The 21,133-nt window shown below is 43.3% G+C and overlaps 5 protein-coding genes and 1 long non-coding RNA gene across 7 annotated transcripts; 2 read left to right on the top strand and 4 right to left on the bottom strand.

The window, feature by feature from the left end:
* Nucleotides 1–14: 14 nt before the first annotated feature.
* LOC6574190 (UDP-glycosyltransferase UGT5) lies at nt 15–2,166 on the top strand. 2 transcript variants are annotated; one of them, XM_002000212.4, is made up of 2 exons: nt 15–623; nt 680–2,164. In XM_002000212.4, exons 1-2 carry the CDS (start codon nt 377–379, stop codon nt 2,011–2,013), a joined length of 1,581 nt encoding a protein of 526 aa, XP_002000248.1. In that variant the 5' UTR covers nt 15–376; the 3' UTR covers nt 2,014–2,164. The 2 variants fall into 2 exon arrangements, with proteins under 2 accessions (XP_002000248.1, XP_015022794.1); XM_015167308.3 differs by having other exon boundaries at nt 547–623; nt 690–2,166.
* LOC122757044 lies at nt 1,947–2,771 on the bottom strand. The gene is made up of 3 exons (XR_006356940.1): nt 2,685–2,771; nt 2,459–2,607; nt 1,947–2,019 (listed from the first exon to the last, which is right to left on the bottom strand). It is a non-coding gene; the product is annotated as an uncharacterized LOC122757044 (long non-coding RNA).
* A 332-nt stretch (nt 2,772–3,103) lies between these two features.
* LOC6574189 (UDP-glycosyltransferase UGT5) lies at nt 3,104–4,933 on the top strand. Its single transcript, XM_002000211.4, is given in 3 exon segments — nt 3,104–3,413; nt 3,478–3,878; nt 3,880–4,933. Coding segments are annotated over 3 exon segments (1,563 nt in total). The 5' UTR covers nt 3,104–3,169; the 3' UTR covers nt 4,798–4,933.
* Nucleotides 4,934–5,958: 1,025 nt separating this feature from the next.
* LOC6574188 (juvenile hormone esterase) lies at nt 5,959–7,917 on the bottom strand. Its single transcript, XM_002000210.4, has 4 exons — nt 6,870–7,917; nt 6,495–6,818; nt 6,306–6,438; nt 5,959–6,248 (listed from the first exon to the last, which is right to left on the bottom strand). The coding sequence occupies exons 1-4, from the start codon at nt 7,882–7,884 to the stop codon at nt 6,077–6,079; spliced, it is 1,644 nt and encodes a 547-aa protein (XP_002000246.2). The 5' UTR covers nt 7,885–7,917; the 3' UTR covers nt 5,959–6,076.
* Nucleotides 7,918–10,324: 2,407 nt separating this feature from the next.
* LOC6574187 (UDP-glycosyltransferase UGT5) lies at nt 10,325–12,715 on the bottom strand. The gene is made up of 4 exons (XM_002000209.4): nt 12,290–12,715; nt 11,901–11,972; nt 11,647–11,834; nt 10,325–11,584 (listed from the first exon to the last, which is right to left on the bottom strand). The coding sequence occupies exons 1-4, from the start codon at nt 12,540–12,542 to the stop codon at nt 10,517–10,519; spliced, it is 1,581 nt and encodes a 526-aa protein (XP_002000245.2). The 5' UTR covers nt 12,543–12,715; the 3' UTR covers nt 10,325–10,516.
* A 791-nt stretch (nt 12,716–13,506) lies between these two features.
* On the bottom strand, nt 13,507–15,503 carry LOC6574186 (UDP-glycosyltransferase UGT5). Its single transcript, XM_002000208.4, has 2 exons — nt 15,222–15,503; nt 13,507–15,090 (listed from the first exon to the last, which is right to left on the bottom strand). Exons 1-2 carry the CDS (start codon nt 15,457–15,459, stop codon nt 13,772–13,774), a joined length of 1,557 nt encoding a protein of 518 aa, XP_002000244.3. The 5' UTR covers nt 15,460–15,503; the 3' UTR covers nt 13,507–13,771.
* Between the last annotated feature and the right edge of the window lie 5,630 nt (nt 15,504–21,133).

The raw sequence follows: 21,133 nt of genomic DNA, 5'->3' as shown, positions 1-21,133 counted from the left end.
AGATAAAAATAAAAACAACAGGGAGAGCGAGAGAGACACATGGAGATTGAGCGTGAGAGCAACGACGACTCGCCTCTTACATAACAACAGAAAATTAGTAAACAAACAAATTTGTTGTCAGACGCGTGCCGATGACCGAGCAGCGCCCACATAGAATACTTAAGCTGTGCTAAAAATAAATAAAAATAATAATAAAATAGAGAGATATATAAAACGGGAATACAGCTACGTTACGCTTCAATAATTTTGGCATTATTTAACTAACGGCCTTCAATTTCCACAAAAAGCGATAATTAAAAATACTTTCGATTGTTAATCTTCAGTTGGGATCGAACCGCCAGCCCATTCGATTCACTTCTAGTCTTCTAGTCCGAAAATGCAGCTGCTTGGCTTGGGAATTCTTATGGGGCTGCTCCATCAGCTGGCTGGGGGCGTGCAGGGCGCCAAGATATTGGCTGTCTTTCCATTCCCCGGCAAATCGCAGTACATATTCGCGGAGCAGTACCTCAAGGAACTGGCCAGAAGAGATCACAATGTTACGGTCATAAATACTTTCGGCAGCCGGGAAATGTCATCGAACTTTCGAGTAATTGGTGCTACTAAAATACACGAGATAATGGCAGGTGAGATTATTATCCGTTATCAATGTAAATGCGCTAGATAAGATAATCGGAACTAGCTTTTGGCAGTGCGGACTACAATCAGCAGGCCAGCCAGTGGACAACGCTGACCATGACCACGGAGTTTCTGAACATGCTGACGAGCTGCGTGCTGGAGGATGACAAGGTGCAGCAGCTGCTGCAAGGCGACGAGACTTTCGATCTGGTATTGCTTGAGACGGTGCAGACCGAGGCACTGTTCGGTCTGGCGCAGCACTTCAAGGCACTGACCATGGGCATCTCCTCGTACGGCACAGATCGCCACATCGATGAGCTGATGGGCAACATATCGCCACTCTCCTTTAACCCCATGCTCCTCTCCTCGCGCACCGAGCGCATGAGCTACGAGCAGCGGCTGTGGAACGTGTGGGACGCCAGCCTGAGCTGGGTGCACAAACGCCTGGTCCATTTGCCCAGCCAAGAGCGGCTTTATGCGAAATACTTTCCCAAGGCCAGCCGGACACTGGAGCAGGTGCTGGACAGCTTCTCGCTGATGCTGCTGGGCCAGCACTTCACGCTCAGCTATCCACGGCCCTATCTGCCCAACATGATTGAGGTGGGCGGCCTGCACTTGCAGCACTCGAGAGAGCCCCAGCCGCTGCCCGATGACCTGGCCAAGTTTGTGGCAGAGGCCGAGCATGGCGTTATATATTTCTCAATGGGTTCGAACATCAAGAGCGCCGATCTGCCTGTGGAAAGGCGGGATGTGCTGCTGCAAGCCTTTGGCAAGCTCAAGCTGCGCGTTCTGTGGAAATTCGAGGGAGAAGTGTTAACGAATCAGCCCGCCAATGTGCTCATTAGCAAATGGTTCCCCCAGCCGGACATCCTCGCGCATCCCAATGTGAAGCTCTTCATCACACACGGCGGCCTGCTGAGCACCATCGAGAGCATCTACTTCGGCAAGCCGGTGCTGGGGCTGCCCGTCTTCTACGACCAGCACTTAAATGTGCAGCGCGCCAAGCAGGCGGGTTTCGGATTATCTCTGAATTTGTGGACCATGACGGCAGCTGAGCTGCACGATGAGATTCTAGAGCTGCTCAGCAACGAGAGCTACGCGCAGGCGGCGCAGCTTAAGTCAAAGCTATATGCCGATCAGAAGGACACGCCGCTGGAGCGCGCCATCTGGTGGACAGAGTACGTACTACGCCACAACGGCGCACCGCACCTGCGATCAGCGTCGCGCGACCTGAACATGGCTCAGCTCCATGGCTTGGACACCTGGGGCTTGCTATGTGGCCTTGCGTTTATTATTGTTTTGCTGTTGTTGTTAATCCTCTTCAAACTCTTGAGATTTGTACGAAATATTTTTGGTAAGCGTAGTACGAAGACAGAATTTGAAAAGAAAAGTCAGTAATGCCTTCTGCAATTAGCAACAATTGTGAAGAAAGTTTGAAATGGCAAATTTGACGGTTAACTAATAAACTAACGTTAGCACATATGAAATAATATTTTCTTGTTAATATAATGCAACATTGTACTTATAAAAGATATTAATAAAATGAATATTGATTTTAATTTATTTCGTAAATATTAAATTATGATAAGTTTTTAAATAGAAAATAAATTGTTAAAAAAAAAAAAAATAAATAAATAAATAAATAAATAAATAATGATAAAAAAAAGAGAGAAAAGTATTAATAATAATAATAATGGCGCTGAGTTAGGTAACATTAATAATAATAATAAAATTAATAATAATAATAATAGTGATAAAAATAATAATAATAATTGAATTAATATTGTATAATGATAATACATATAACAACTGAAATAACTACGTAATATACGAATATGCTTACCAGGAAGCCAATTTCACATGTCAAAGAAATACTCAAATATTTTCCAGATTTTCTACTCTACTCACAGTGCACCAATACTCAAAATATCCATTCCATTGTGTGCGACACAGCCATTAAAGACGACTATACTAAGTAGAGCCAACAGACGCCTGAAAATGAGATAAAAATGATTAGAGAGCTTTAAACAAATGTTCAACATGCTCAATATCTCCCAGAGTATACAAACCTTATCTATACGAGTATTTCAAGTTCGAGGTAAGGCTCACTCTCAGTTTCGAGAGCTCAATGCCAACAAACATTCTAAGCGAACAGCGTGCTTTTTTCCCTTTATCTTTTGTTTGCATACCGTCATTTCGCAATGAGCTTTACAAATTTTTGCTGATGATCATGACTGGCACATTTCGCACGCAAACGAGATTTTAGTCGAGCCTAGCCGGAGCAGCGCATTCGCGAGCATCTCTATCAGCAGAGACAGAGCCTAATTTAGTAATCTAATAATGAAATGCTGGCACTCGCGGCGATCTAGGTGAGGTTGGGTGTGGCGGCATGCTGCGGTGCTCATATAAATGATTGTAATCGCCGTTGTAAAGGCTGTTATCGCATGCACGTCCATCACTCTAATCTGAGCTGAACAATGCTTTTGATGGAGACCACCGCATCTCAGTAGTTCAGTTACACACTAGAATTGTGCCCAGTCGCACGGCCTACGAGATGCCAATTTCCCGACTGTTTATTTCGCTGTTATTCTGCGTACTACCACAGCTCCTTGAGGGTGCGCGGATACTGGCAATATTTCCCTTTCCGGGACCCTCGCAATACATTAATGTAGTGCCCTATCTGAAGGGCCTCGCCGCTCGCGGCCATCAGGTAACATCGGTGAACGCCTTTCCCCAAAAGAAGCCAGTGGAAAACTTCCATGACATTGTAGTTCCAGAAGTGTTTCAGTCCTACGAAGGTACGTCTGTCATCCATGTAGACCGAATGGAATTTTGAATCGGTCTCTTTTCTGATCATTACAGAGATCATTGCTGATCTTGAGATCAGTAGGAATTCGTGGGAGGAGAACAGTTTCGTAAATGACTTCTTTCTGAGCGTCACCAAAACAGTGCTGCAGAATGCGAAGGTGCAGCAGGAGCTACTACAGCCGGGCAAGGCTCAGTTCGACTTGATCATTGTGGAAGCCTTGCGCACCGATGCGCTCTATGGCTTCGCAGCACACTTCAATGCGCCGATCATTGGCATCTCCACATTCGGCACGGACTGGAACATCGATGAGCTGGTGGGCAACACTTCGCCGATTTCCTATATACCGCTCATTACGGGCGGACTGACCGATCACATGACCTACTGGGAGCGAGTGCACAACTTTGTCGAGACTGCCATAGCCTGGCTGAACTGGAAGCTGGTTTATGTGCCGCTGCATGGAGAAGCTCTACGAGCAATACTTTCCACACATTGCCCATAAGAAGCCATTGGTGGAGCTGAGCAAGAACTTTTCGCTGGTGCTGCTCAATCAACACTTCTCGCTGAGCTTCCCCCGGCCGTATGTGCCCAACATGATCGAGGTTGGGGGCCTGCATATTGCACACAAGCCGGCGCCCTTGCCCAAGGAGATGGAGGAGTTCATTCAAGGCGCCGGCTCGACAGGTGTTATATACTTTTCACTCGGCTCGAACATAAAGAGCAAGGATCTGCCAGAGGAGCGCAAGCAGATGCTGCTGCAGGCCTTGGCAAGTCTGCCGCAGCGTGTGCTCTGGAAGTTCGAGGACGAGCAGCTGCCAAATAAGCCGCCAAATGTGTTTATCAGCAAATGGTTCCCCCAGCCGGACATCCTGGCGCATCCCAATGTGAAACTCTTCATCACACACGGCGGCCTGCTGAGCACCATCGAGAGCATTCATCATGGCAAACCTGTGCTGGGGCTGCCCTTCTTCTACGATCAGTTTCTGAACGTCGAGCGCGCCAAACAGGCTGGCTTTGGGCTGGCTCTCGACCATAAGCAGATGACAGGCGCAGAGTTTGTCCAAACCATAAAACGTTTGATCAATGAACCGAAATTCAGCGAGACAGCAAAGCTAATGTCGGCTCGTTACCGGGATCAGCCCATGAGTCCGCAGGAGACGGCCATCTGGTGGACGGAGTACGTGCTGCGGCACAAGGGCGCTCCACACATGCGCATCGCTGCCCAGGACCTGAGCTTTGTGGCCTATCACAGTCTGGATGTAGTCGGCCTCCTCTTGGGCGTGGCCGTGTTGATGCTTGTCATAATATTTTATCTGTTGCAGAGGCTGCTGTGCAGTCGAGGGGGTGCAGGAAATCAGAAATTGAAAAATCAGTAGGAGCTTTGTAAACACATTAGATCAATTGTAGCTGGGAGCAGGCGCCATAGATTGGATTTTAGGTAATTTATGCCTGCTCAATGTTCAATCTTTATTTAAAGTTGCCAAAATATAATTGGATTATATGGGTATATAATATACGTATATATATATATGGGTGTGGCATTGGTCAGCTGCTATGCGCGGTCGCATATAAATATCGCTTCATTACTATGCAGTTCATTATGGTGTGGGTAACCCAGAAATATGCATTAACCGCTGTCCAATCAGCTGCAGCATACACAGCGTATGCGTAATATTAAATTGCAGCGCAACTTCCGTTATATGTGCGTCGCTTATTTTTAGCCGCAGCGCCAAATGTGTAATCAAAAATTCATGAGCTGTATATGCGATTGGTGTCTGTTGTTGTTGTTGCGGCTGTTGTTGTTGTTGCGTTGATGTTGTTGTTGATGTAGTTGTAGCTGTTATTAGCACAGACATTTTGCATAAAAAGCTGCAGATGCCATTGTTGGCATGCAAATGCAAATGATTTCATCGAATTAAAGCTGCCGTTGAATGCCTTTAAAAATCCCGTGAGACGCATTCGCTGCGAATTGCCTGGTGTCCTGCGCTGCGGTTGCGAAGCCTTTAATGAGTGCACGATTATCATCAATTGTGCTGCTGCTGGACGTGCGCTGAAATCAGTTTTACAAATACCGTGCGGAAAATAGCATGAATAGGAAATTTTGAAAATTTAATGAGCTAATTCATCTGATTTAAAAGTTTTTTCTTTACATACACCAAAAATAGCTTAGGCAATAAAGAAAAATATATAAAATTATTTTTGTCATTCTCCACTTTTCCATTGCAAAAGAATATTTATCCATTCAACTCCATCCGTTTATAAGCTCTGTAAAATATGTGCCAGCAGCAAATCAGTCGAATCCATGACTTTTCTCGCAGTCAGCTCGTTGTTTGCCTGGCGATTGAGAGTCCCATTTGCATATCCATTTGCACGCCGAGGCAGGTTTGTTTGTTTTCACAACAGTGCGGTGAGAGGTGTCGCCGGGAGCGGGAATGGCTCAACGATTTGCTGGTATAGTAAATTGCAAGATATTTTCTTAAGAGCCTGGGAGTGTTTTGCCAGCTATGATACATTTATCAAATTCTTACTCAAAAATATATCGTTAAAGCTTAATATGCAAATCATAAATTTATATTTATATGCTTGTTATTGTACATATTTATATAAAGTTACATAAATATATATACATACATATATATTTTTTTAAATAAATATTTAGAAGCTGGGATAGGGAAAGAGCTGATCCCAGATTTTGTAACGCTCTTCATAAATATTGCCAGTCTTTGGCGTTAGATTCGTATCGATTTCCAAATACGCTTGATTTTGGCGAGTGTATTGGGGCCACTGTAGGCGGCGTAAGTATTCGTCCGTCACACTGTTGGGATCGCTGAATGAACCAAAGATTAGATGAATTTGTACTGGATCTGACGCCTTATATACCTACCCCTTTCTGGCAAACTCTACCCACAGGCGCGTCAGCCGCTCGATCAGCAAGTTTTCTGGGTCGCTCTCTTTGAACGCTGGAGCTATAAGCGGCACTTGGAACAGATACAGCAGCTCATCGTGATGCACAGCGCCTGAAAAAATAACTAATTAGCCCTGACCGCACATTTGATTAGGAAGTAATATGCACCAAAAGTTTGATTGGTGTCCGGATGCATCAGGAAGCTGTAGCGCCCTTTGTAGCGGAAGAAGTACCTGAAGACTGGTGTGTGCGGAGCCATTAGACTCATAAAGCGATGGTACTCGAGCCCAATGAGTGCATCGCTATAGGCCCTGCCCAGACCTTGGAGAGATGCGGGATTCTGAATATTCCCATTTCCCAAATATTCCCTTCGTAGCACAGCGCTGGCCTCCCGCGAGTGAGTCGTGTTCTGCTCATAGAGCAGCACAATCGGAGCAAAATGTTCCCAGTTATCGTTCAGCTTCTCCCGTATGCTGGCGTTGCGCAGATCATCTATAAGCGAAAGCCATTAGAATGGATAACTCATGCGACATGTCAACTCACAGAAGGCGGCCGAGAGAAACTCAAACTCAGTGATGCCAGTGATGAGGGGGACCTTGTAGAACTTTCCGCTAAGAGCCGTTTTGTACGGATGCTCGAGCAGAAAACGCTCCTGGCCAAAGTCCTGCTCGATTACCGGAAGCCAGTTTAGCACAGGGTGCCAGCCAATTTCGAACATGCCGTTGTAGGAGCTCACAAAGTCCATCATGGGCTTGCGGCGCAGACAGGCGACCAAATCTTCCACTGGTAGCTCCGGGCATTTGAGCAGACGTGCCTGGCGCTGCGCGAGCATCAGATCTGATGTGTGGTACTCCCACTGGCCATACGGCGAGGCACTCATGCATATTCCCCGATGGAACAGGCCCCGGGACATCGGAGACAACATGTGCAGGCCAATGCTCAGGCTGCCCGCACTGTAGCCCAGGAGCGTCACTGAGCCCGGATCGCCGCCGAACAGATGGATGTGCTTCTGAATCCAGCGAAGAGCCAGTACCTGATCCTTGAGTCCAGCATTGCCGGGGGCATCGGCGCTGCCAGTGGCCAGGAAGCCCAGGCTGCCCAGCCGGTAGTTTAGCGAGACGAGCACACAGTCGCGATCCATCAAGTGCGCCGGACCGGCCAAGTACTTGCTCTGCCCGGAGAAGACATAGAAGCCGCCGGGATGCAGAAACACAATGACTGGCCGACGAGCAGTTGGACTCAGATTCTTTGAATACACATTCAAGCGCAAACAGTCCTCGGACACGTCCGTCATATTTCCCCACGGCTGCGGGCACATGGGCCCGTCCTGGCTGGCATCAAAGGTCGCTGGTGCCCAGGGCTTCACGGGCCGTGGATTTCTGAAGCGCAGCTCACCCAGCGGTGGCTCAGCGTAGCGTATGCCGCGAAAAGCATGGAACTGCACGCCCAGCCTCGATGTCAGATTAACTCCACGTATGCGGCCCAGCTCCAAGTCAACCTCAACGCCCAGCACAGCAACACTGCACAGCAGTCCAACGAACAGCACGAAGCTGAACATCTTGCGGCTTATTGTCGACTGATACTGATGGGAATAAAGTGCAGGCTTTTATATGGTGTATATATGGTGTATATACATATACATACATACATATATGCATACATACATATATACAAATATATAGCTGCCTGTTTGGTTTTTCCCCATCTGTCACTCTATATGTGATCCAAAATAGGCGAATAAGAATCTGAGATTTACACTACGTCTCAGCTGTACGCGTACGACATATTTATAGTACAGTAGTTTTATTTTAATTGTATACCCTGAATCCATTGAAAATGGGAAATCAGGGTATAATGGTTTCGTGAAATGGTATGTAACGGGCAATCGAAAAATTGATTTTTTTTTTTTTTTTTCAGCCTAATTTGAACACTTTTAGACCTAAAGACTTTAGATTTACTGTGTATATACAGTTGTTCGATACAAAGATTTTGTAATTTACAATATTTAGATACCACTTCCCCTTCGCCATTAATTTGCAAAAACGTTTCATAAAGATAGTCTTACTACAAGAGAAATTATTCAACTAATAAATTCTCTTAATATCGCCCACACTGCAGCGCAGTCGCTGCTAACTGCGCAGTCAGCAGAGAGCGTGTTTATACGTGCGTGTAGATGCATGTGTGCATAAAAGAAGTGCAGAATGAGTGGAATATCAGCTTAGAGGGTTCAGGGTGTCTTTCAGTTGAGCAGTGTCGACTGGAGCCTTCTTACTTTTTTTTTTTTTTATAAAATTATCTAGTATATTTTTGATTGTTTCTTGGTAATATACAAAAAAAAAAAAAAAATTTAATTAATTTACATAGTATACAACGATTTATAACAATGCTTTACAAAACCTGTGTTTCTGGAGAAATAGTATTAAATTTACATTTTAAATAGGCATTTCTTACTCCATTGGAGAGAATGAATAAAAATGAGGTCATGACTGAAATAAAGTGTAACGCTTTAAATTCATTTCATATTTACATCAATGGGCACTGAGAGTGGAGAGTGTTTGGTTAGAATGACACACTGGGGAATACCCTGGATACCGCTACAGCCATGGGCCATTGTACTGAAGCAAATCCATTCGCCAATCATCATAAATCCTTGGGCTTTTATTATATCATATTTGTTTCTGTTACTAGCTCTTTATAAAACTACGACGACAGCACTTTATATCTATGAAATAAAAATTTTAAAAATTACAAATATTACCTAGCTGAATCAGATTATATCTAGAGCTAAGGCTAAAGCAGCCTTTATATACAGTCCAGAGTAGCCTATTCAGACACTCGCCTGAGCAGTTAATGAATATTTGAAATATTATAATTTGGAGAGCTCAACGCTTAAGCGCATCAACAGGAAGCCCAGTAAGAACGGCTTCCACAAAGAGAAAAAATGAAAGGAAAATAAAAGAACAACAACAACAGTTGCGTCTCTTTGGCTGGCACTTTTCCATAGTTTTCCCAGTCGTTTTTAGTCTTTTGTTTTTTTTTTCTGTTTCATTTCCTCTTTTTTTTTTTTTTTCCCGGCTATATATATATATATATTTTTTTTATTTTTTTATTTCTTGCCTTGTAGTTTTAATGCGGCCGTCGCCATTACAGCCGCCAACATTTCCGGCGCGGACGTTGATTTTCCAGCACGGCCATGGCCCAAAACAGTTTCAATAAGTTGAGCTAAAACTTTTACACGCCTTTTGCACGCCGCGCCCACAAGCCCAGACCCAAGCGTAAGCACCACAGCGCCCCTTCGCTCTTTGGCTCCTTTGCCCCCTTTCAGCTCTCAGTGACGCCCATGCCCGACCGGCAAACAACTGGGCGTTGAGCGCTGAGCATGGAACGGGACACTTTTAACAGGGGGGGCGTGGGCGTGGCCGTGGCACTACATCTGCTCGGCTCACTGTTAAAAATTTGAACGCGCTGATGGGCATTTTTACAACTGAAGCGTTAACTATATGCAACTAGCCAAAGAAAGAAACAAAGAAAATTGAGGTAAAAACGCACAGCCCAAAAAGCGAACGAGTAAACGAGCTCTAGTTGGCAGTGACCGACTAGCAAACACCCTTTCTTTATGTCATAGCTATCAAGTCGTAATTAACTTTGGAGATAATTGAGGGAGTGAGATTCAGCTATGTCATTAATTTTCAATTACTGAAATGCATGGGATATTTTATTGATTACTTTGGATGGATAATAAGAAGTTTGGGATGAGCTATCGAGACACTTATCTTCAGCAATTATAAGGCAATGGGATGATTTATTGGTAGACAGCGAACTAGTGAACAGTTGAACATTGCAAGATCGACTCAGTTCTAATATAATTGAGCTGCGAATCTGCAACGCCCCCTCCGCCTGCTGCAGAAAAAAATTCTCCCTTACACCCAAAACTCTCACATTCACTGGACCTAGGGTATAGAGTATTAGAGACTGCAAAAAATAAAAACTTCGATAGCTCTATAAAAAATGTTTTCTATTTTATTTTTCATTTTCGATGCCGACTGCCAAACTAAACCGCAGCACGGACTGAAATTTGCATGAGCTGCACTCAAAGTAGCACCATCAATTCCTAACCCAAACCAATACAGATACAATTTTAATTGAACAATGTACATGAATACGAATTCAGACTCAAGTATGAGCTCAGTTTAGTGACGCTTCTGCTTAGGCTGTGCCGCCTGGCGACCCATGAAGAACTGCTGCAGAGCACGCCACACCAGACGTATGAACAGCATCAGGCAGTAGAGGACAAACAGAATGCCGCCATAGAGTATGAACATTGCATCCAGATTGTGGTACTGCACGAAGTCCAGATCCTGCGAGGCACTGCGTAGATATCTTGCGCCCTTATGCCTGCTGACATGCTCCACCCAGAAGACGGCACGCTCCAGTGGCAGCTGCGGCTGATCCTTGTAGCGTGCGGACATCTCGTTGACCAGTTGCTTGGCATGTGGATCTTGCAGCAGCTGTTGGATGGCTGCCAACAGCCGCTCGGCAGTCAACTCCTCATAGTGCACAGTCCTGCCATAGCCATTCTGTTCGGCCCGCGCCATATTTAGGAACTGATCGCCGAAGATTGGAATGCCCACAAAAGGCTTGCCGTGATAAATAGATTCCGTGGTGCTGAGCAGACCGCCATGGGTGATAAACAGGATGACATTCTCGTGCGCCAATATGTCGTCCTGCGGGAACCAGTCGGAGATAAAGACATTCGCGGGTTTCCCAACCAAATTGGGCTCTTCGAATTTCCACAGCACGCGCTGGTTCAGCTTGCCAAAGGTTTCAATTAGAGCCTCACGCTTTGCCATCGGCAAATCCTTGCTCCTCAAATTTGAGCCCATTGAGAAGTAGATGACGCCATGCTTGGCGCCCTTAATGAAGTCCTCAATGTCCTGGGGCAGGGGCTGGCGCTTGCGATTGATGTGCATGCCGCCCACTTCAATCATGTTGGGCGAGTAGGGGCGGGGAAAGCTTAGAGAGACGTGCTGGTTGAGCAGCACCAATGCCGTGTTCTTGCGCATTTCGTAGAAGTTCTGCTTGTTATCGGGGAAGTACTTGGCATAGAGCGCCTCCTGCTGCGGCAAATAGTACAGCGTCATGAAGAGATATTCGTAGTTGATGAAGGCAAAGTTGATGACGCGCTCGACCAGCGACATATGATCGGAGAACTTGAGCAGCGCGTGCGGCACATAGGAGGGCGGCGAAGGCGAGCCAACCTGGTAGAGCAGATTAGCTGTGAGTTGGCTTTACTCAGGCACCCAAATGCTTGACTACCTACCAGATCGGTGTTCCAGCTAATGGCACCAAAAGTGCCAAGTCCAATGAGCGGCGCCTTGAAATGCTCGGCGAAACCAAAATGAGCCTCATTGAGGAACACCTCGCTGATGACAGCGTCGAAGGTCTGATTGGATTTGCGCAGCTGCTGGATTTTCGGTTCCTTTAGCAATGCTTCTGTTATGCGTAGACCTGTGCATACATGCATACATATATAAATATAACTATATTTAATATATTTGATACTTGTTATCTTACCCATGGCATAGAATCCAATAATCTGTTGTATTATCGGCTTTTCCGACTTTTTGAGGAGGCTGTCTAAATCGCCTGGAAAGTGAGATAAGTGAAATTAGTTCTTGTCGCTTATAATTGGTCATTTAGTATATATGTATATCAACTTTTAAATGTTATATTTATATATTCTATTTATAAAAGCGATAATCTTGGGTCTCTCATAAATAAATAAAAAATAAATAATTGAATGTTGCTAATAGTCAGGAGTAATACATTGTTTACTAGATCCCATTGCTGCTTACGCAACTGCATATAACACTTGGTATTTAATTAACAACACGTTAAAGTGCATTATTTCGATTTGTATAGAAGATTACGGGTGTTGACCGATCCGCTATAGATCTACTTACCGCTCATCGCTTTTAGTATGTTCGGCACTGGCAAATCGTTTATATTCTGGATGGGCGTCTTTAGGGGAAAGGGCGAGACGAGTGTCACTTGATGACCAGCGGCCGCCAGGCCCTTGGCCAGCGCCGAGCCCACATTGTAGTGCGAGCGTGCGATGGTGGGCAGCACCAGGAGGTAATTGTAGGCCGTCGCGCTGCTCAGCAGGCACATTAGAGCGAGGCCAGTGAGACTGGTTCTGCGGTCCGGGGGGGACATTCCGATAGTTACTGCTCTTAATCACAATATATAGCTAATCAAATACTAATAGCTGCAACTAATGATTGTGTTGTGAAATGCACATTGAGCACCGGCTTGCTTGCTATACACGATCGACGCCAAACGCGATCCACACGCGTTGCTAACTCGACGCAAACTAACGTAATTCTCAGAATATTTCGGTAAATAAAGCGCCTCTCGTTCTTTTGAGTTTCAGAGTCAGAGAGTCTCTCAGTCACAGCGACAGCTGGAATACGCTACACTCTGCTTCAGCAGCTAAAGCTCCGCCTGATCATTTTGATTCACTGAGTCAGCATGACTCGAACGCAGCGCAACTGCTATCGAGCGCTTTAGAGTCTAATCACAACCCAGGAACAGCTACTGATATGGAATCGGCACTCAAGCATGACTGTAGTGTATTCGACTGTCTGCTTGTCATGCTGAACGAGTGGTTTTGCTCCCTCTCAGTTTGTTGTTGTTTTTTTTTTTTTTTTTTTACCTGCTTTGTTATTCGTAATTCAAAGAGTCGCGAAGCCGGTCGAGCGTGTGAGGAAGACCAAACAAACTCGAATAACAAATCACTTCTATTTGCCTGATCATTTTAATTGATATAAACAAAATTCTGTTAACGAAACTCTTTGTTGTGAAATAACTTTTATTTTTTCGTGCGCTTTACATATACATACGTGCATACACACATACATATGCACCTGTACATACGTAAAGCACAATCAGTTACAAGTTCTCTCCGCTCTCTCGTTCTCGCTCTCGCTCTCACTCTCAGCTTCAATCGTTTTTGCTTTTGCTTTTCGATAAGAGCGTAATTCTTATATTCAAATGCGAACGCATTTTGCATGCACAAGTGTTTGGCGTATTGACAGCATATCATTTCGAATGCATGCATGCAAATATACATATATGTACACACATGTACATGTATAAAATAAGTATAAATAAAACCACACACATTTATGAGTAATTTAATTCTGAATAGATCAAAATATTTTACAATGCTTGAATAGGTTTTGGTAGTTTAAAATAGTAAATACATATGTACATATATTCTCTTCTATTTTTGATTTTAAATCTATTTTAAATCATAAAGCGGATCCCCACAAAAATGACTAATATCATGAAAACTCTGATCCTAAGAATTTTTACTGCAGTTTGGTTCTTTTTCACATACATTCATCATTTCGAAAGATTCGTTCTGCAATTCTTTGTTAAAATTAATTTTTTTTCACTTTCCCGGCCTTGCCTTGGAGTATTCTACGTATGAACCTGACGACTATTGCCAATATATAAATGACAGCAAACGTAATAGAGATCAATCCACCCACTATCATAGCGAAGACATCCAAATTATGGTATTGTATGAAGTTCAAGTCCTGAGAAGCGCTTCTTAGGTACTTGGCGCCCTTCTGTCTTGTCACATGCTCCACCCAGTAGACAGCCCGTTCGAGTGGCGTTTCATGCTGATCCCTGAATCGGGCGGACATCTCGCGCATCTGCTGGGCGTAGCGTGGATCGCTGAGTATCTGGTTAATGGCATTATGGAACGTCTCAGCAGTCAGCTTGTCAAAGGCGACTGTAACGCCGTAGCCCAACTGCTCAGCACGGGCCATGTTGACAAACTGATCGCCGAAGATGGGAATGCCTACAATAGGCTTGCCGTGATAAATGGATTCCGTGGTGCTGAGCAGACCGCCATGGGTGATAAACAGGATGACATTCTCGTGCGCCAATATGTCGTCCTGCGGGAACCAGTCGGAGATAAAGACATTCGCGGGTTTCCCAACCAAATTGGGCTCTTCGAATTTCCACAGCACGCGCTGCTTCAGCTTGCCAAAGGTTTCTATTATGGCCTGACGTTTTTTCTGTGGCAGGTCTTTGCTCTTCAGATTCGAGCCCATTGAGAAGTAGATGACGCCATGCTTGGCGCCCTTGATGAAGTCCTCAATGTCCTGGGGCAGGGGCTGGCGCTTGCGATTGATGTGCATGCCGCCCACTTCAATCATGTTAGGCGCATAGGGTCGGGGAAATCCGAGCGAAATGTGGTTGTTGAGCAGCACCAGCGCCGTGTTTCTGCGCATTTCATCGAAGCTCTGTTTGTTGCGGGGAAAGAATTCCCTATAGATCTGCTCCTGCTGAGGCAAATAGAAAAACGTATGGTAAATGTACTCAAAGGCCGTGAAAATGAGGTTTCGAGCACGCTCGAAAAAGGTCATGTGATCGCTGAACTGGAGCAGAAAGTGCGGCACATAGGAGGGCGGCGATGGCGTGCCAACCAGCGGATTGCTCCAGGAGGAGGCGCCAAAGGAGCTAAATGCTATCAGCGGCGCTTGGAAGTGCTCCGCAAAGCCATAGTGGGCGTCGTTCATGAAGATTTCGCAGAGGACCGCGTCAAAGGTGCGATTCTCTGCGAGCAGCGTCTGCACTGCTGGCTCTGCGAGCAGAGTTCGGGTTAGCTTGAGGCCCATTGCGTGCATTAAAGGGACGCGGAACACAATAGGTATTTTAACAACATCGAATATTCTGGCTTTGTGTACTGAAAGAAAAGCAGAAAATTAATTTTCTATTGAGTACAAATTACCAAATTTCACAATTGCCCGTTTTGCGGGCTCGTAATTATCGCGTTGCTAACAATTGATAACAAAGGCGTAATCCGGTGATAGCTACCTTCCATTGCTGTTATTACGTTTGGCGTTGCCACATCGACGAAATTCTTGAGAGGCTTCTTTTGTGGAAATGGCGAGACCATCGTGACCTCATGCCCCGCACCAACCAGGCCCTTGGCCAACGCCTGGCCCACATAGAAGTGCGACTTGGCCGCCGTATTGGCTATCACCAGATAGGAGTAGGCCCACGCCTGACTCAAGCTGGCCAAGAGCAGCAGCAACAGTCGAAGCAGCCGCATTTTATATTATATTTTATTTGTTTAGCTCTTGAGCTTCAGCTGAGCACTAAACAAGCTCCGACCTGTGCGTCGTTTATTATATTTCCGACTGCCCTTTTTTATGTTTGATAATTTATTATCATTAGCTTTTGAGTGAAGAGAAAATTGGGCAAAATGAGAGAGTCGCCACACTCAAAAGTCTCTCATATTCCATTTGAAATGTTTCTGTGTTGATGTTTTGTTGCTCTTTGTTTAATCCATTATATAATATAGGGTAATCGGTGGAGTTTTATAGTTCAGGGTTCAGGTAGACACCTTTTATGATAAATAAGACTTTCTTATTATTTATTTATATTTATTCAAATGCTTGATTTTGTCTGCATTTAGTTAACTATTTTATTTTTAAGCTTTTTTCATATCTTGGCTTCAAACTTTGAATGTAATTATTAAGATTCCGCCTTAGCCCTGCATAATCATCGTAAACAACTAAATTTATGTGTTTTGGACAATTATGCATGGAGGGAAAAACTATTAGCCAAGAGTCGCATTTTGCTGAAGCCAATTTTCAGGGAAGTCAAAGAGTCTACGCCCACTTCTCGTGTCCTGCTAAGCCATTTGTCTCCCCTTTCTCGGGCTGGATGGCTGCTTGGCCTGCCAAAATTCTCTTTTTGGCATCCATAAACGACAACTGTTGCCAAGGCAAGTGGCATAAAGCAAATCGGCATTGGCATCATCGTCAGCATCAGCATCAGCATCCAGAATCGGCGTCTGCCTCTGCCTTTGTCCGACTTCAGCTTCAGCTCGTGGCAGGATCTAATTAGATTGTTCTGGCAGCCGTACAAATATTCCGCCTGCCGAGTTGGCGCCAGCAGTGGCTGCCAGTTCAAAATTGTTAAATAATTTAAAAATAAATTAGCGGCAATTCCTATCCATGTGTCTGCCTGAAACACTGAAGCAGAAAGATCCTATGAAAATCGCAACCAATTTCCTGCATAACAGTTAAATAAAATTTAATTTGGCAGAAAAACGAAGTGAATGAGAGCTAAAATGCCAAACAGAATGCGAAAAAAAGCAAACGCTAAATGCACAAATGACCGAACAATATAAAAATCTCAGTCATGGAAAGAGATCGGAAAAATAAAACGAGATGAAGATGGGACAGCTACGGGGAATGGAGAGTGTGACTGCTCCCTGGAGGTGCTTGGGTAGGAGCTACTTTGCCTCTAATGAACACAACAAATTTGTATAATAGCACCAAAAACGGGCACTAAAACGGACTTCATTTGTCCGCATTTATTATTAATTTTAATATTTTTAAGTGCGCTCAAAAATATGAGCAAAGCAGCAGAAAAAATCAACAAGAGATCTGCAGTGCGGAGTGTGCGGCCTGAACAGCAGACGAGCTTATGAATATAGTAGAATATATTAAATCCTAGATTTTGTAATCGGAGTGCACATTCTTAAATGTATTAGTATTAGTACTGCCTTAAGGAGTCAAGCTTATTCAACCACATAGGAATTGTGACTAAGCATATTAACATTCACTCAAAATTCTTACTCACTCAGCAGTTGTTTTTATAGCGAAAAATGCAGCACAAAATATAAAATATTTTTGTTTATTATTTAAAGAAAATTTGTATTGTAAATAAACTATCTATTTTAACACTATAATTGGATAAAAAAGAAAAAAAAATCAGTGGGAGCAATGAAGTGTCGTTCTGGCTTATATCTGTTCACACTTGCATAAGCATATGAAACAGCTTTAAGCCCTGGCAATAAGGCCCAATACTAATTTGATTTGCGTGTTTTTTGAGCCGGTATTTATTGCAATAACTTAATATGTCAACTGCCGATTGGCCACATTTAATTTGTACTGACAATATTTTGTATGCACTCGCAGCCTTTTGGTATTCCGCAATAAAAATAATATAAATTACAATTTTTTAATTGTAAAGAACCAGAAAAGAATTGCAAACAAGCGTTACAGACTGCACAATGCTTGTCCATAATGTAAAAACACATCTGAATAGAGAAGATTAAACATCGTGGAATTAATAAGTCGAAATAAATAGCAATATACCATAAGCGCAACATTCACTGGGTGAGTAGACAAAATGCGTAAATCGTATTGTAAAAAAAATCAGTAAACTCGCTTTAAATTTTATGAGCGAGTATAGAGAATTAAATTCGGCATTTTACTTATTTTCGCAAAGTTTTTGCGCAGTCTCTTTTTCTTTAATTTATTTAAGCAAATATGCGTATATACATATAAATTTACTTTGATACTTACTTTGATATTACAATTTTTATGCTACGGCCTATATTTAATACGTTTTTAATCCAAAGTAAATCTTATATATGCATAAGCCATAGTCAGCCGAGCTAAACTTATTTCTGCAAGTGTTTCGAAATAATTGCAAATAAAAAGCTACATTCAATATTTTAATGCAGTCTTTTTCCACATCTCAGGCACATTTATCTCTCACATAAACTTATCATATGATGTTGTAATTGGTGTGTGGCAGGAGCAACTGCAAAAAAAGTAGATAAATTCAACAAGTACCAAAATAAATAAAAAGAAAATGTAGAGAGAGATGAAATGAACTTAATTTCAACGACAAGCTAAAATAAATGGCTGAAAAAATTTAACAACGGCAGCAGCTGCAGACAGACAAAAAAAAAAAGAAAATGGATAACAATGAAAACCACAAAGCGCCGGTTTTGTTTGTGAGTGTCGCATGCAGGGATGCCACACACACAGACACACAAACACACACATACATATAGCTGTATGTAAATGTATATATGTGCATGTATGTGTGCAAGCTTGCGCATATTTCGCCTGCCAATCAACTCAACAATCGCAATCAATTCGCACGCTACTGCTGCAGGCAGCGAATCCTGCAGCGCCCCGCTCGAGGGTATTGTCACAGTGCAGCTGCAAATGTCATTTTAAAGTGTGTATGTGAGTGTGTGTGTGTGTGTGTGTGTGTGTGTCTGTGTGTGATATATCAGCGAAAACCAAAATAAAAAGTGTGGTAGCCGCAATGCCTTTTTTAATTACGTTACTGCGCCATTAAGGACCGCAGTGTCTGGCCATGAATCAACACAATGAATATGAAATGCGCTTAAGATTTGCGGCAAACGTTTCAAATGCGATGAGGGAAATAAACGCCTGCTCTCCAGTCGCCGCACAATTTTGAAAAGTTGGCCAAATTTATGGCCATTATGCTGAAATCGTAAGCGGAATGCGCGTACGCACTGTTGACGCCTTCTTATGTACAAATTGCCAAGTATTGTTATGCTAAATTTATTTGTGCTCACTCATAAGCTCGCCGTGTGACATGTGTGAGTGGGTGTGGCTGTAAATGTTGTTGCTGCTGCTAACTTCATCAGGCGCACGATTGAAACGCAGCTTCCGCTTCCGCTTCCGCTCCAAAATGGCTGCCTCTGCCTCTGCCGCTGCCGTTGCCACTCACTGACTTTGCTTGCAAACAAATCAGCTTGAACTTCCGTTTCATTTCGCATTTTTTGTCATTTCGTATTCTTTTGCCAGTTAGCCCCTCCCTCCCAGCAACAGTCGCCCTCAGGAATATCTCAGCATTTTTCACTGTGCATTTTAGACACTTTTGCGTAAATTTACTTTTCACTTTCCGAGCCCAGCATCAGAAAAGTTTTGTGCATAGCTAACTTTTAGCTCGCATAATGTATATTTTCATATATGTATATATATATATTTTTTCCTCGTTTACCCAACTGTTTTTCAATGTCAATGCACACAAACAGACTGACGCACACACACACACACACACGGCGCTAGGTATGAGGAAACGGAAACTTTGTCTGTTTGGCATTTCATTTCCTCCATTTCGGTTTTTTGCACCTCGCAGCATTGAGCATGTGTGCATATTTCAATGGGTCCGTGATTCTGTTTAATTTGATGCTTGGCTGCTTATTTAAATTCTTATTTTTGCCCTCGTCCACATTTAAATTCAGCTGTTTGTTTTTATTGACATTCTATTTCGAAATCAATCAGCGGGCACGTGTTCTGCTTAGGGCTGATAGCTTTCAGCCATAACAATACCAATAACAATATTTGCCGGCATCGCCAGCCGACGTTTACGAATAGGGCCACATAATAACGGCTCCCATTTAAATTAGCATCTATTTTTGGGCCGACAAGTGATGCGTATCGAAAAGAGAATTACAAATGTCAATGTTATCAAAGTACAATTGAAATTGAAATTTTTAAAGTCAAAGAGTTTTGCAATTAAGCCATGCAAATAAATCACGAAATAACCGAATAAATAATGAAGATTGGGTGACTGCCTGAGCATTGCGGAGTGATCATATTGAGACTGGAATCTCTAATATATTCATATAATATATATAAAGTATATATAATTTACAATGTATACATACGATATACAGACACTCAGCTCGTTGTCCTGAATAAGAATAGAAGTAAGAGTAAACCCTGATTTGATCTTTGGGAAATGGATAAAGAATATTAATAATACCTGTTATACACAGTTGGATCGATTAAAATTATATGAAATGCTACTAGAAACAATGTTATACTTACTGTTATAAGAAAAGTGATCCCATTGCAATACAGCAAAATTTCATTTATGCATACATATTTATACATATCTAATTATAATCAATATTAAATTAATTTTAAATTAAGTTCTTACAATAGTGGGAAAATTAAAAATAAATTTATCAATGCAAGCAATATGAGAAAGAACTATCGTATATCATTGCCTCTTTTATTTAAATAAGTGTTTAAACATAGAGCATTCAAAAAAATTGTATATCCTATTTTGCATGCTCCCATTTTACATATATAACCCTTGCCGCTAGCCTGCCATTGAACATAACCAATATAATCATCTCACTTCTGTAAATGAGCATAAACAGTGGAAAAGAGTTGTTGACTGACCCTCTTACTATTTTCAGTCGAATTCTAAATATAAAACTGTGTGGGTTATTTGAGAGCTGCTTCTTAACTTTTCAGTCCACAGCTCCTCTGTTAGCCCGATTCCTGCTCTTTTGACCCTTCCCACTTATCATATTATGTTTCCTATTCCACTTGTGAATGTGGATTGATTCGTTAAATAAGGGACTCTTGGGCTTGCTTAGACTTTGAGCCGCATTTAAGAAATGACGGCGACTATAGCGTTGCCAGCTATAATAAATGCATGCACTGATTGCCTGTTGGGCGTAACGGGCATTTATAATGAAATTATAAAATTTACGCTCGTTGGCTATGGGAGCGTGCACTTGTCGGGCTATTGGCCGTGCAGGATGCGGTGGTGCTGGTGGCACTGCTGTAGCTGGATGCTTTGACTTGTGCCCGGGTCGGCGACTTGCATCAACTGAATTGCCAATTAAAGCGCATCAACATTAATGCTGGCCATGATAATGACGATAACGAGCCGCCGCCAGCTATCGCACGTATGCCAGCAACAACAAAACCGCAGACACAGACTGCAGGGGCAGGGAAGACAGCCTCGGCAGAAAAAATCTGTTGAAAAATAAAGAAGACAGAGAGAGAGAGAGAAAGAGAGAGAGAGAGAGAGAGCTGGGCAGCCAATGTCCATGATTGCCTCAGACTGTGTGGAGCTGACTGCGACTACGCGGGCGCTTCTGTGGCGCTGACATGTCGCCCGCAATGTCGTGGTCCTTGTCG

The sequence above is a fragment of the Drosophila mojavensis genome, unplaced genomic scaffold, assembly GCF_018153725.1.
Source record: "Drosophila mojavensis isolate 15081-1352.22 unplaced genomic scaffold, ASM1815372v1 contig_277, whole genome shotgun sequence".
In the NCBI taxonomy this organism is placed as follows: domain Eukaryota; kingdom Metazoa; phylum Arthropoda; class Insecta; order Diptera; family Drosophilidae; genus Drosophila; species Drosophila mojavensis.
This window is presented reverse-complemented; position numbering and strand designations above follow the sequence as displayed.